The 14,536-nt window shown below is 42.7% G+C and overlaps 1 protein-coding gene across 10 annotated transcripts in view; it reads right to left on the bottom strand.

The window, feature by feature from the left end:
- The window catches only part of LOC140210127 (6-phosphofructo-2-kinase/fructose-2,6-bisphosphatase 2-like), a 103,889-nt gene that overhangs the window by 61,618 nt on the left and 27,735 nt on the right, over positions 1–14,536 (bottom strand). For 7 of the 10 annotated variants that reach the window (XM_072278979.1, XM_072278986.1, XM_072278984.1 and 4 more), the window contains 5 exons: positions 11,003–11,069; positions 9,413–9,487; positions 5,999–6,055; positions 4,383–4,537; positions 1,455–1,662 (listed from right to left, as the gene is read on the bottom strand). In XM_072278979.1, coding sequence (XP_072135080.1) covers positions 1,455–1,662; positions 4,383–4,537; positions 5,999–6,055; positions 9,413–9,487; positions 11,003–11,069 — 562 coding nt within the window. The remainder of the gene's footprint in view (positions 1–1,454; positions 1,663–4,382; positions 4,538–5,998; positions 6,056–9,412; positions 9,488–11,002; positions 11,070–14,536) is intronic. The other 3 variants (XM_072278982.1, XM_072278985.1, XM_072278987.1) reach the window with 3 other exon arrangements.

Genomic DNA, 14,536 nt, shown 5'->3' with positions numbered 1-14,536 from the left:
CTCAGCAAGCCAAGCAGCATTCAAAGAAAAGAGTAAACAGTCAACATTTCGGGCCGAGAGCCTTCATCGGGACTAGAGAAAAAAAATGAAGGGTTCCGGCCCGAAACGTCGACCGATCTTTTCCACGGATGCTGCCCGACCTGCTGAGTTCTTCCAGCATGTTGTGAGAAGAAAAATGAGAAGTCAGATTCAGAAGGTGGGAGGAGGGGAGGAAGCAGTACAAGGTAGTAGGTGACAGGTGAAACTGGGAGGTGGAGGGGTGAAGGAAAGAGTTGTGTAGTTGATTGATGAAAGAGATAAAGAGCTGGAAAAGGGAGAATCTGATAGGCGAGGACAAAAGGCCATGAAAGAAAGAGTTGAGGGAGGAGCACCAGAGGGAGATGATGGTCAGGTAAGGAGATAAGGTGAGAGAAGGAAATGGGAATGGGGAATGGGGAATGGTGAAGGGGGGGTGCAATACTGGAAGTTTGAGAAATCGATGTTCCTGCCATCAGGTTGGAGGCTACACTGATGGAATATAAGGTGTTGCTCTTCCAACCGAATGTGGCCTTATTGCGGCGGCAGAGGAGGCCATGGACTGACATGTTGGAAGTAGAATTAAAGTGGGTGGCTACTGGAGATCCCACTTTTTCTGGCAGGCAAAGCATAGGTGCTCAGTGAAGCAGTCTCCCAATCTACTTCAGGTCTTACTGATAATCCAGGAGGCCACACCAGGAGCACCAGATACAGCAGATGACCCCAACAGACTCACAGGTGAAGTGTCGCCTCACCTGGAAGGACTGTTTGGGGCCCTGAACGGTAGTGAGGAAGGAGGTGTAGTGGTTAGTGTAGCACTTGTTCCACTTAGAAGAATAAGTGCCAGAAGGCAGTTCAGTGGGGGCGGACGAATTGACAAGGGAGTCATGTAGGGAGCGATCTTTCTGGAAAGCAGATTGGGGACGGGGTCAGGAAAAATGTGGTTGGTGGTGGAATCCCATTGGAGATGGCGGAAATTCCACATGAGGAACACTATTCCTGGTAGGGTGGTGGGAGGATGGGGTGAGGGTAAACGTGCATGAAATGGAAGACATGCAGGTGAGGGCAGAATGATTGTGGAGGAAGGGAAACTGCTTTCTTTGAAGAAGGAGGAATCTCCTTCAATCTGCAATGAAAAGACACATCCTGAGTGCAGAAAAGTCCAGTCAGCGGCAGTTTTTTTTGGCAAAAATGGCTTGTTAATGAGAGAGGTCAGAGGAGAATAGTCAGACTGGTTCAAGCTGACAGGAAGGCGACAGTAACTCAAATAACCACTCGTACAAAAGTGGCGTGCAGTAGAGAATCTCTGAATGCGCAACATGTTGAACCTTGAAGTGGATGGGATACAGCAGCAGAAGACCACACCGGATCCTAGTTCTTGGCCACTGAGTATATTTCATTAGCCAAATAAGAACTATGAGTACGAAGCCCTGTTGTACCTGCTTCCCTCGATGAGATAAACCGGAGTCACCGCCCAGCCTCCCAAGACTGTTGTATTCGCTTTCTCCGTGGCGGCTCAAGTAGATTGTGCGTGGGTGGACGTGGATGTTCATCAGGTAGTACACTATTTTACTCTGAATGTAATCCTGGACTTTATTCACTAGAAATCGTCGACCAACGTTAATTACCTTAATGAAGGACAGTTCTCTAAAGGTGCAAAAAAAAAAGGAAAAATTGCTTTAACAGAATAAACAGTCAGCTTACACAGATTTCATCTTAAATGTCTCAGAGCAGAAGCTGAGAAATATACAACGTCCCACAACCAATGGACTCACTTTCAAGGACTCTTCATCTCATGTTCTCGATATTTATTGCTTGGTTATTCATTTATTATTATTTTTTTCTTTTTGTATCTGCACAGTTTGTCATCTTATGCACACTGGTTGAATACCCAAGTTGATTACCCAGGCCTTTCATTGATTCTGTTATGGTTATTATTCTAGAGATTTATTGAGGATACCTACAGGAAAATGAATCTCATGGTTGTATATGGTCACATACACGTACTTTGATAATAAAGTTACTTTGAACTTTGAAACAACAGAGGAAACATAGAAACAAATCAAGGTAAAATTAACAACCAGTGTCAGTTATGAGGAACAGCAACCTGCTTCACACTTGACTCAACACACCTCTAATACAATGATGCTGAAATACCTTGTATTTTAGCAGATATTTTCTGCTCATTTCTGGCACTCTATGTTATGAATAGGTATTATTAAAGCTGGTCCCTAAACAGGATAATTATTTCCATAAATTTAGATTCACAAACAGCACTAATTAAAACTATCTCACACCCATCTGCTTTTCTAGTCTGCATCATTCAAAGTTCAAATAGGTCAATTTTCAAAGTAAATTTATTATCAAAGTAAGTACATATGCCACCATACACTACCAAGATTCACTTTCTTGCAAACATTCATAGTAGAACAATGAAACAGAAGCAATGAAAAACTAAAGATTCACCAACAACCAGTGTGCAAAAGACAATCTGTACAAATACAAAACAAAATAATACTTAAAATTTAATATCATTCAAAGTATTCAGTAGGAAGAACTAGACAAGGAAGGCAAATATATAAAATTTAACAGTATGTCGATCATAACTTTAATCACGGATAACTAAATAGCCTCTGTTGTGACTGTGACTGAGTCAATGGAGCTGGTAATACAAAGTCTTTATTTATCACCAGCTGGCAGTCCTCCGGAGGCGTCCTCGGTAGAGTCACCCAAACTCAACGTTTATACTCCAGAGAACGAAGAATCAGCAAATAATCCAATAATCAATGACACTGTTTACTTCAATATGTTGACACTAACAATACTTCCTTTGAATTACATATCTACTGTGGGAGGCATCTCTCAGTGCTCAAACATATTTGTTGGGACCAAGTAATTCACACAGATGGTCTAAAAACAGGGGTTCCTGACCTGGGGTCCATGGACTCCCTTGCTTACTGGTATTGGTCCATGGAATTAAAAAAAGGTTGGGAACCCCTGGACTAAAAGATTCTGAGGACAGAGAAGTCAGAGATCTAAAATTAACATTGAGAAGATTAACTTTCTCAGCACATAAATACTTCAACTGTGGATAGAGCAAACATACCTGTGACCACTTAATATGCTATGTGACAAAAATCAGTCTAGTCTGTAAGCGGTATGGTAGGGCAGCAGAGAGCTACGCTACCTTTTACACCACCAGAGATCAGCGATCAGGGTTCAATTCCTGCCACAATCTGCAAGGAGTTTATATTTTCTTCCTGTAACCATGTGGGTTTCCTCTGGGTGCTTTGATTTCCTCCCACATTCCAAAGGCATACAGGTTAGGGTTAATAATTTGTGGGTATGCTATATTGATGCTGGAAAGATGGCGAAACTTGCGGGCTTCCCCCAGCACATCCTCTTGTTGATCGTTGACACAAACACTCTACATTTCAATGTGACTAATAAAGCTAACCTAATATTTTAATTAACGCAACACACATCAAAGTTGCTGGTGAGCACAGCAGGCCAGGCAGCATCTCTAGGAAGAGGTACAGTCGGCGTTTCGGCTCTCAGCCCGAAACATCAACTGTACCTCTTCCTAGAGATGCTGCCTGGCCTGCTGCGTTCACCAGCAACTTTGATGTGTGTTGCTTGAATTTCCAGCATCTGCAGAATTCTTCGTGTTTGTGTTTCTAATATATAAATTTTCCTTGAACTTGGACACAATGGTGCAAAATAACTTAGCCAGTGTTGCCTGGTTTGATGCAGCTCAATTAACTTCGCCCATTCTCTTACATTTAACTAATGTATAGAAGTGCATCTCATGGCCATTTCTCTTGCAAACCATATCCTCTTGAGAACCCAGCCTGCGCTCTGCAGTTTGCAAAGCTGTCTTTTCAACTTCAAAATGATTACTAATTGGAATTTACACTAATTCAATTGAAAACTTCTCATTAGTTGTGTAGGTACAGAAACAGCACTGCAGTGGACAGGAAGGCTCTACAACTGGTACTCAAAACTGCCAAATGCATCACCGGCACCAGTCTGCTCACCATCAAGGACATCTATACAGAAAGTTGCCGGAAAAAAGCCAGTAACGTGAAGGATTCCGCCCACCTTGCTCATGGATTGTTTGTCCTACTTGCATCAGGGAGGAGGCTATATATGTGTACACGCACACACATGCACAGAGGCACACACATATTGTATTTTATTATTGTGTTCTTTATCTTATTGTGTTTCTTTTTGTGCTGTACTGGATCCAGAGTAACAATTACTTTGTTCTCCTTTTACACTTGTGATGTTAAACAATCTTGAAAATTCACATATTCACATAATCCTATTAATCTCTGAATCCCTAACAACCTTATTTTAAAACTTACTTGTCACAGTCATCAGGATCCAACGGTTCGTAGGTAACTTTGTAACATTCAATGCGTTTGAGGAAATCGTCCATTATCCGGTCTTCTGCAACGTCTGCATAGTCCGGGCTTGAAACCTTTACCTCCTGTAAATAACACGTGGAAAGCGATGCCAGCTAACATTTGGATTGACAGCCAGATGGAAATCATGTGGCCATTTCTTAACTCTTACATAAGCAAAGGGGAAACATCAGTACCTTCACTCAGACCACTCCCACACCACTCCGTGCCTTCCATTTCCCTGGACATTTCCGTCACCCTTCTCCAACGTAAACCTGTTTTATAGCTTCTCCAAATTCTGATGAAACACCATCAATCTGGAATGTTAACTCAGAGGTTCACAACCTGGCATCCACGGACCCCTCGGTTAATGGTAGGGCTCCATGGCATAAAAAAAGGGTGACAGCCCCTGTGTTACCTGTTTTTCTCTCCACAGAGGCTGCCTGACATCCTGGGCACGCTCTCTTCTCATTACTACCATCAATGAGGAGGTACAGAAGCCTGAAGACAGCTTTTTTCCCTCCGCCATCAGATTTCTAAATGGCCCCACGAACCCACGAACACTACTTCATTATTCTGCTCTCATTGTGCAATATATTATATATTTGTTATAGTAATTTATGTTTACTCTGTAATGCTGCATCAAAATAAATTTCATGACATACGTCAGTGATAATAAACCTAATTCTGACCTGCCTTGCCATCTTGTTCTGCTTTTAATGGAGATACTAATGAGTTTCTTTCCCTCTCCTGCAGCTACTGACTTTGAGTTGGGCGCAGCCTAGATGGGCTGAAGGGCCTGCGTCTGTGGTATAGTGTTCTATGACTCTCTCTAGCCAATGTATGAAAACGATGGAGCAGCTGTACTGCAAGGTCCTGTGGTGTTTAAATAGTTATGAGCTCTTCAACAAGTTGGCCAGGCGTAGAATGAAAGTGCATTCGTTTCTGCAGAACACACTCCAAATGGTTGGATCCTAAATAGCCTGCTGAGTAATTTATGGTCACAGCTGACTATTTCCTCCTCCAAGAGGACCATAACCTTGTCATAGCACTTGGAGGCTTGCCTCAGTGACCTGGAGAACTATGTTGGCTGGAGTTAGGGCCTTGTGCTATGGCTTTTGGTAGGGTCACCCATGTCAAACAGGTCAAAGGGTAAAGGTCAGACTAAGAGTGGTCCACTGGTCTTCCAGGTCCGGGGATTCTGGTCAGGGCTAACAACCCTGACTGGTCAAAAAACAATTGTCTTGGAGAACAGTAATGAAGAATCCTCTGTACAGACAGAGAAGGCCAGCAGTGTAATGGGCAGTAAGTAACTGACCATTTATACAAAGTTACCGAATATTCTACCGTGCAGCTGTACATTATGCTACCAGAGTGACATTTGCAACAGGAACTGAGAAACTCCCTGAGTTCTACAGGACAAAATAAACAATTTCCTCAATCATTTATTTTTTGCAATATCAGGGATATTTGTCTACATTTCACCCCAGCCAATGAGATATTTTGCTCTTCAATGATGGTTTGCCACGTCTTATTTGATAACAAGGTCTGGGTTGAAGATAACAGATATTACATACCTTAATATTGGCAGCAATGACCTCTGGATCATCACAGACAGATTCAACAAAAAACACCTGGGAACACACATTAATTCAGTCTTGATTAAAAATATTAAACTAATTATCCAGTTACATAGCAAGAAATGAAAGAGATCATGAATTAGAATTGAGACAAAGGTGAGACAGCAGATGCCAGAACCTAGAACAAGAAAGAAAGTGCTGGAGAAACTCAGCAGGCCAGAGATTGTCCATGGAGGGGAATAAATGTCAATGATTTGGGCCAAGATCCTTCATCAGGACTCAAGAAGCATCCATGAAGACAAAAAAACAGTCCCTCTGCTTCAACAGATGCTGCTTGTCCTCTTGAGCTCCTTCAGCAGTTTGTTTGCTGTCCCAGAAACTGCTTAATTATTGTAGTTTCTTTCATTTATAAATTCATTATGTCACCTTTGTCAAAAACAAATGTGTAACATTCAATAAAATACCAGTGAAACTCTGTTGAATCTCATCAAAGACGATCTCAGTTATAGACAAACCTTGTTGGACGAAATTTTGCAGTAATTGGGACATTAGTTATCAGAGCATTGTGACCATGTTGCAGAGCTAGTACTCAAATATCTAGCATATTGATCTGGTTTTTAAATGCTTCTAATAGTGTGCACCAAAATAGCCTCTGACAACCAAGTCCAGCTCCTGGCCTTCACATGTGGCTTAGTTACTAAGCCTGGCAGAACTGTTTCTACTGAAAGGAAAAGTGGCAAAGGTGGGTAACTGGAGTCTTAAAACCAGCCACTTCAGGAAGATGGGGCTCGTCAGGTGTGGTTGGCAACTCATCTAGCAGATGGAAAGCTTTGATCTGCAACCTCCACTGCCTTGCGGCTATACCCACTCATGGAGAAGGCTTCGGGAGTAAGCCCCAAGGAAAAAGCTGGAGCTGAAGACCCTAAGGCAGACCTACATTGAGCTTAACGCTAACTGGCAACTCCTGCAACACCGCTGGTGCCAAACTGTATCAGTCTCTGCCTGTTCCTTTGGGATCATCAGCTGTTTGGAGAGGGGGAGCCTGTTGCATGGGCAACAGATTGCTCTCCATAGCGTACTGCTCTGGCTGGCGTATCATGAAGGCAGCTAGGACACAGTATCCATGATCAAACTTGACCATTGGAGGGCCTCAGAGTATTAATCTCATTTGAAAATTTATATCATAGTTGACATTTGAAATTCAAGAACTTAAAAGTATCCTATGACTGGGGTTCCTAGAATCAGAGGCAAATCCGGTCAAAGCTCACAAATCATTTATTCAACCAATCAGAACACAGTGAAACTTGAGCATTCTTCCTGACAGGTTCATCCATTGAAGATAAGGAAGACTGAGATCAATAGACCTTAGTATATTAAGGAAGTAGTCGAATATGGGGTCAGTACAGGAGCTGAGGGAAAGATGAATTGTGATTTTATTGGACAACAGAGCGAGCGTGAGGAGCCAAATGGGCTACTCCTGTATTTTATGTTAAGTAATTTAAAATAAAATAAATCAGGAATTATAAAGTTAGGAATAGTAACACCTCCGCTCTGTGCTTGAAGACCAGCAATGTGGACACAGGATGGAGGACTCTGCAGTTACACATGTGCTATGCACACAAAGGCCAGGGATGTGGGTGGGTGACAAAGAACATCCACGGGCATCGGGCTGTTCCAGGTCCCCAGGATCGGATGTCCGTGCGAGCAGGAGACGCAAGAGCTGGTGAGTCAGCATACCCAGAGTTCAGCCTGGAATTCAGGGTCCAGGGTCGATATCGAAGATCAGAGCTCAATGGTTGACCGGAAGTCTGGGATTCAAAGCCTGGAGATTGGGGGCCTGTCCTGGACTTGGAGGACTATCCGTGTGTGTGGGTGTGTGTGTGTGGGTGGGAGGGAGGGAGGGAGGAAAGGGTCTTGGCTTGATGTTGCTATTTTGCTGCTTGTTTGTTGTGTTCTGTGTTGTTCGGTTGAGCACTGAGAGCATGCTATGCTGGTGCTAGAATGTGTGGCAACACTTGCAGACTGCCCCCAGCACAACCATAGGTTGTGTTGGTATGTTTTGTGTACACGTGATAAATTTGAATCTAAATTTGAATCTGAATCTGGCAGTCTTCAATAAAATCCTGCCTGTTTGACTTGGACCTCATAGGAACAGAAACCTGCTGTCCTTACCCAGTCTGACTGCATGCAGCTCTGGACCCAGCAGAATGTAGTTAATTCTCATATGAAAAGGTTGTTGGAAACTACTTTTTATGACATCTATATTTTATAACAAACTCATATTTTTCATAGTATGTGGTGGTTCATTCCCGCTCACTGGCAGAAAGTGTACAGCAGCTAAACTAATAGTTTATCACCGTTGTCATTTTTCATTGGCTAAGTATTAACACATTACCCACGTGATGTAACCGTTGTAATGATGTAGCCTATTAACTAATTGATTCTCTATCAATGGAATTTCTCTTCTTATCTATAAAGGCGAGATTTTCCAGAGGTGCTATCCTGGCTTCTTCATTCCTTTGTCTTTGCATCCATACATCCCTTAGCATTATTTCTCAGCTCTTTATTTAGTTTGCTTAGTATTCGCATCTTTGTTTGTATCCAAAATAAACTGAAATCTTGGAATTAGACTACTCGTCATTCCTGACTCCTGGAACAACCCCAAGAATCGGAAAATAAAGAGATCCAACAAGGTCAAGGAAACCAACCACTTCAATAAAACTAAGAATGAACAATAAAACCTGACCTCACTGACAATTTTCACATCCCATGTAGAATGGGAATTTTCTTTGTACAATCTAGATTAGGGATTTCCAACCTTCCTTATGCTGTGGAACAATACCATTAAACAAGGAATCCGTGGACCCAGGTATGCTGCGAGAGGGGTGTAGCTCGGGTAAATGAAAGTAGGCTTTTTTCACTTAAGTTGGGGTGGGACTACAACTAGAGGTCTTGGGCTAAGAGTGAAAGGTAAAAAGATTAAGGGGAACATGAAAGGAAACTTCTTCATTTAGAGGGTCGTGAGAGTGTGGAACAAACTGCCAGCAACAGTAGCGTATGCAAGTTCAATTTCAATGTTTAAGAGAAGCTTGGATAGGTACGTGGATGGTAGAGGTGTGCAGGGCTCTGTTCCCAGTGCAGGTTGATGGGAGTAGGCAGTTTATGTGGTTCGAATGGACTAGGTGGGCCAAAGGGCTTGTTTCTGTGCTGTACTTTTCTACGACTCTCTCTCAAAATGCAAACTATTTTCAATTATACATTTAATCTACTGTTGTTAAAGTAAAAAGTAATGTGAAACAATGTTAATGGATAAATGGATAAGATTGGACAAAAGCATTCACCTATAGTGAATTAGCAGTCAAAATGTGTTAACAATTCTGAGACATTTATATCATTACTCTTGATCTTAACCTTAAATGTATTGTTACGCGCAAAATTCAGGATTAAATCCCTCCGCTCTCTGGTTGTGTTGGTCGCATCAAAAACCTGAGATGAAAGGAAAAATAGAGACATTTGCACTGTTTAAATTTCCCACATAGTTACAAATGTGATTACTTTTAAATACAAAGGACTGTAAGCAGCTAAGTAACAAGACAAGCAGCCAGAGACCTACGTTTCTCAGTAACGTCGGTGTTGTCAGAGTACCCAGTCAATAAACAAATCAATTTAGAACTTTACATGAACACAAGAGATTCTGGAAATGCTGGAAACTCAGAGCAACACACACAAAATGCTGGTGGAACTGAGCAGATCAGGTAACATCCATGGAAATGAATGAACAGTCAATGTTTAGGGCTGAAACCCTTCTTCGGGACCGGCATGGAAGGGGGAAGATGCCAGAAACTTTACATGAAAGAACTGTATGTTTCTATGTACAGATGTAGTTCTACTGCAAATAGATGGTCCCAGCCAGGTCACGTCTCCTACTAATAAAATTGGCCTTTGCTCAATTTATTCCTGGTCTAGCTCTATCTTTTTCCATGACTACTTTGAAATCCATGGAGCTAAGGTTACTACTCCTTCATTGGCCCTCCTGCCACCTGCCCAGCCACATTCCCAAGACAAGGTTCAGAAACACTCTTTCCCTCATTTGTCCACCTACAAAGTGTGCCTCTCCTGGACACACCTTAAAAATTCTGCTCTGAGATGCTCCAAAGAAACCCCAGTTTATAGAATGTAGAACTGTACAGGACCTTTGGCCCACTTTGTTGTGCTGATCTTTGAATGGACTCTAAGATCAATCTAACCATGCCTTCCCACATAGCCCTCCATTTTTCTATCATTCATGTCTATCATTCATCAAAGAGTCTGTTAAACGTCCTGAATGTCTGCCTTGACCACCACCCCTGCCAGTGTTACAGGCACCCACAGCTCTACGTTCAGAAAAAACTATTCCTGTACTTTCCTATAATCAATGGAAAATTATGTACCCCAAAGTCTGGCTATCCACTTGATCAATGCCTGCTTTCATTTTGTACACCCCTACCAAGCTACCTCTCATCCTCAAACACTCCAAAAAGAAAAGTCCTATCTCGCTCAACCTTTCCTCATAAGGCATGCTCTCCAATTCAGACAGCATCCTGGTAAATCTCCTCTGCGCCCTCTCTAAAGCTTCCAAATCTTTCCTATAATGAGGCGACCAGACTGGAACATAATACTCCAAGTTTGGTCTAGCCATTATTTTATAGAACTGCAGCACGACCTTGCAGCTCTTGAACTCAGTCCCCTGACTAATGAAGGCCAACACTCCATACACCTTTTTAACCACCCTATCAACTTGTGCAACAACTTTGAGGTATCTATGTATTGTAATCCTTCTTGATTACATCAAACAAATAATACTGTGGCTTGTACCAGGAAAATTCTCCAGTATTCAAAAGAAATAATCTGCTGAACATCAAAAAAGTCAGTTAAGTAGACCGTCAGAAAAAACATCATATGGACTAAACTAATGGCAATGAGATGTGGCAGATATGAGAGGACCACAGGAAGTTAACTTACTGCGATCTGACCATTCTCATCCAAGAGGTAGGTTTTCACATCTTTCAGTGCTGCAATGGCACATTCCCTGTGACAACAAAACAGCAAGTTATTTCAGAGAGTTTTCAACTGCAGCTAAATTGCTCAATAAGAAGGTACTTCAGAGAAAGGAGCTCTCAAAGTAATAATTATATGGGGGGAGGGCGAATCATTAATTTGGTAGTATCCTGGGGGAATAAAGATCTAAGAATTGGTTTCAAATCACCTTCCACAGCAATATGGTGTAGAAATAACCACAGAATAGACTATTCTGGATCTTGCCTTGCATAGAGATAATGTTAATTATTATTTGAGCCATGAGACATAGATATTTGTATTTAGGATTTCCCTAAAGAAAATTAATCACAATCAGAGAACTTCTTTGAGTTCAGGAATAATTTGCTTCAGTCCAAATGCAATTAGCTAAGGGTGATAAATTAGAAAGACAGTGTTAGCCAGAATGAACATCAAAGAGCGAAACAGGAATGTAGGCAGCCATTTTGTGAGACTGTCCTTGCAGCCACCTTCTTGAGAACTGTTTGAACTGATTTCCTGCTCGGATAATTTAATCAAGCAATGAAATGTGGATGCAAGTAGTTTCAGCTAATGATCTGCTAAACCTGAGACCATTCTCAGACAAGTAGCTACTATACAAAAATCTATCCAACCCTGTCTTAAATATATTTACTGAGGTAACTTCCACTGCTTCATTGGGCAGAGAATTCCACAGAATCACCATTCTTTGGGAAAAGCAGTTCCTTTTCACCTCTGACCTAAGTTTACTTCCCTGAAGCTTGAGGATATGCCCCATAGTTATAGTCTCACCTACCAGTGGAAACAACTTCCCTGCTTTTATCTTATCTATCCTTTTCATAATTTTATATGTTTCTATAAGACCCCATCTCATCCTTCTAAATTCTAGCAAGCATCTGAGAGGAGAGCACACATTTTCTGGCAGACAGAATGCAAGTACTCAGTTTATCTATGGACATCTTTTATAAACCCACTAATTCTCCCAGCTACCTGGACTATACCTCTTTCCAGCTTGTCACTTGTAAAAATGCCATCCACTTCTCTAAATTGCTCCATCTCTGCTGCATCTGCTCTCAGGAAGAGACTTTTCATTCTATAAATAATAAGATGTCCTCTTTCTTCAAAGAAAGGAGTTTTCCTTCCTCTACCATCAATGTTGCTCCCACCCACATCTCCTCCATTTTACACACATCTGCCCTCATCCCATCCACCTGCCACCCCATCAGGGAGAAGGTTCCGCTTGTCTTCACCTACCCAACCCACCAGCCTCCATGTCCAGCACATAATTCTCCTTAATTTCCACCATCTCCAACGGGGTCCCACCATCCAGCACATCTCACACCTCCTCCTCTCCCACGTTCTGTAGGTATAGTCCAGGCAGCTATGTGACTCCCTTATCCAGTTATCTCTCCACTGATCTCCCTCCTGGCACTTAACCTTGCAACCAGAACAAGTGCTTCACCTGCCCCTATACCTTCTCCCTCACTACCATTCAGAGCCCCAAACAGTCCGTCCAGGTGAGGTGATACTTCACCTGCGAGTCTGTTGGGGTCATCTACTGTATCTGATACTCCCAATGTGGCCTCCCGTGTATCTGATGCAGACTGGGAGATGGCTTCACCGAGCACCTATGCTGCGTCTGCCGGAAAAGACGGGATCCCGTTGGCCACCAATTTTAATTCTACTTCCCATTCCCATCCTGACACGTCAGTCCACGGGGTCTTCTACTGCTGCGATGAGACCACACCAGTTTGGAGGGACAACACCTTATATTCTGTCTGGGTAGCCTCCAACCTGATGGCATGAACATCAACTTCTCGAACTTCCAATAACTGCCCCTCCTTCACCATTCCACATTCCCATTTCCCACTCCCCCCTCATCTCCTTATCTGACCATCACTTCCCTCTGCTGCTCCTCAACCTTCCCCTTCTTCCATGGTCTTCTACCTTCTCCTATCCGATTCCCTCTTCTTCAGCCCTGTACCTCTTTCATCAATCAACTCCTTATTTCACCCCTCCTCCTGTCCCGGTTTCACCTATCACCAACTACCTTGTCCTTCTTTCTCCCCTCTCCCCACCTTCTTACTCTAACCTCACCTTTTTTTCCAGTCCTGATAAAGGGTCTCAGCCCGAAACCTCGACTGTTTGCTCTTATCCATAGATGCTGCCTAGCCTGCTGAGTTCCTCAGCATTTTGTGTGTATAGCTATTTATTTTGTAACATGGCAGGTTTGCAGGAGGAGCAATCTGTAGCCTTGTTAGGCTCAGTGTCTGGGTCACTTGGTTTGACAGGTTTCAATCAGCTAAGAGTTGAAAAGAACCAAAAGACCTAAGGCTGAGGACAAAGGTCATAGAACAATACTGGTTGTGGCCCTGGACCAGAGCCAATAAGAAGGTGACCCGGGTCACTCAGGTGACTTCGAGCCAATGAGATTGAAGTGCAATATTTGAACTGGTGAGAAAGGAGTATAAAAATGCTTTGAATGCAAAGAGGCAGTAACTTTCCGGAGACTAACCATCGCGAATGCGGAGGACCCCACAAACAAGAGAAATTCTACAGATGCTGGAAATCCAAGCAACACCACACACAATGCTGGAGGAACTTAGCAGGCCAGGCAGCATCTCTGGAAAAAGTACAGTTGACGTTTCAGGCTGAGGCGCGTCCTGCTTTTTTCCCCCACAGATGCTGCCTGGCCTACTGAGTTCTTCCACATGAGGACTCCATGTTGGGCACGTGGAGATTAGATCAGGACCACGAGGAACACCTGGCCAGCAAAGATTCTTTTACCAGGTGTTATCTTTTCTATTCTTTGACTGTTTGTTCATAGAGGGTCAGGGAGACGTAATAGGTGTGCACACACTTATTCAGTTCTGTAAATTCACATGCTCTTCAGTTGAGACAATAAAGGTACTTGCCAGTAAATACAGACTCTTTCTGTGCCTACTGATCATAATTACTAAACGGTAACAATTGACAAACTTAGTCCAACAACTAGCAAAGCATTTCAAAATTCCCACAAGACATTTTGAAATAAAAAATCATTGTGGTAATATTGAGACATACAAATTAAAAATTGCTGTTAGTTTGCTCAAGCTTCCTCAGTTTTGTTCACAACTCTCCATGACCAGGGGGTTTTGTCAGGCCTTACAACCTTCACGAGGCACACATCGTCATATCTTGAGATTTACATTACTACATAAATGCAGATTGTCGACGGATAAACTACACCAGATTAAGGAGGACCACCCAATCAGCATTCCTGCTTCTCACAGCTGGAAAGGCATTTGCGTCAATGTGATAACAACATGTAGCATGCCAGCAGCTATTCTTGACTCTTCATGCCAGATAAAGGTTGGCAGGGACAAGAGAGAATCTGCAGATGCTGGAAATCCGAGTAACACACACAAAATGCTGGAGGAATTCAGCAGGCCAGGCAGCATCTATGGAAAAAAGTACAGCTGAGATTTCGGGATGAAATCCTTC

The sequence above is a fragment of the Mobula birostris genome, chromosome 14 (genome assembly GCF_030028105.1).
Source record: "Mobula birostris isolate sMobBir1 chromosome 14, sMobBir1.hap1, whole genome shotgun sequence".
In the NCBI taxonomy this organism is placed as follows: domain Eukaryota; kingdom Metazoa; phylum Chordata; class Chondrichthyes; order Myliobatiformes; family Myliobatidae; genus Mobula; species Mobula birostris.
Note: the sequence above shows the minus strand (reverse complement) of the source record. Positions and strands in the feature narration are given on the sequence as shown.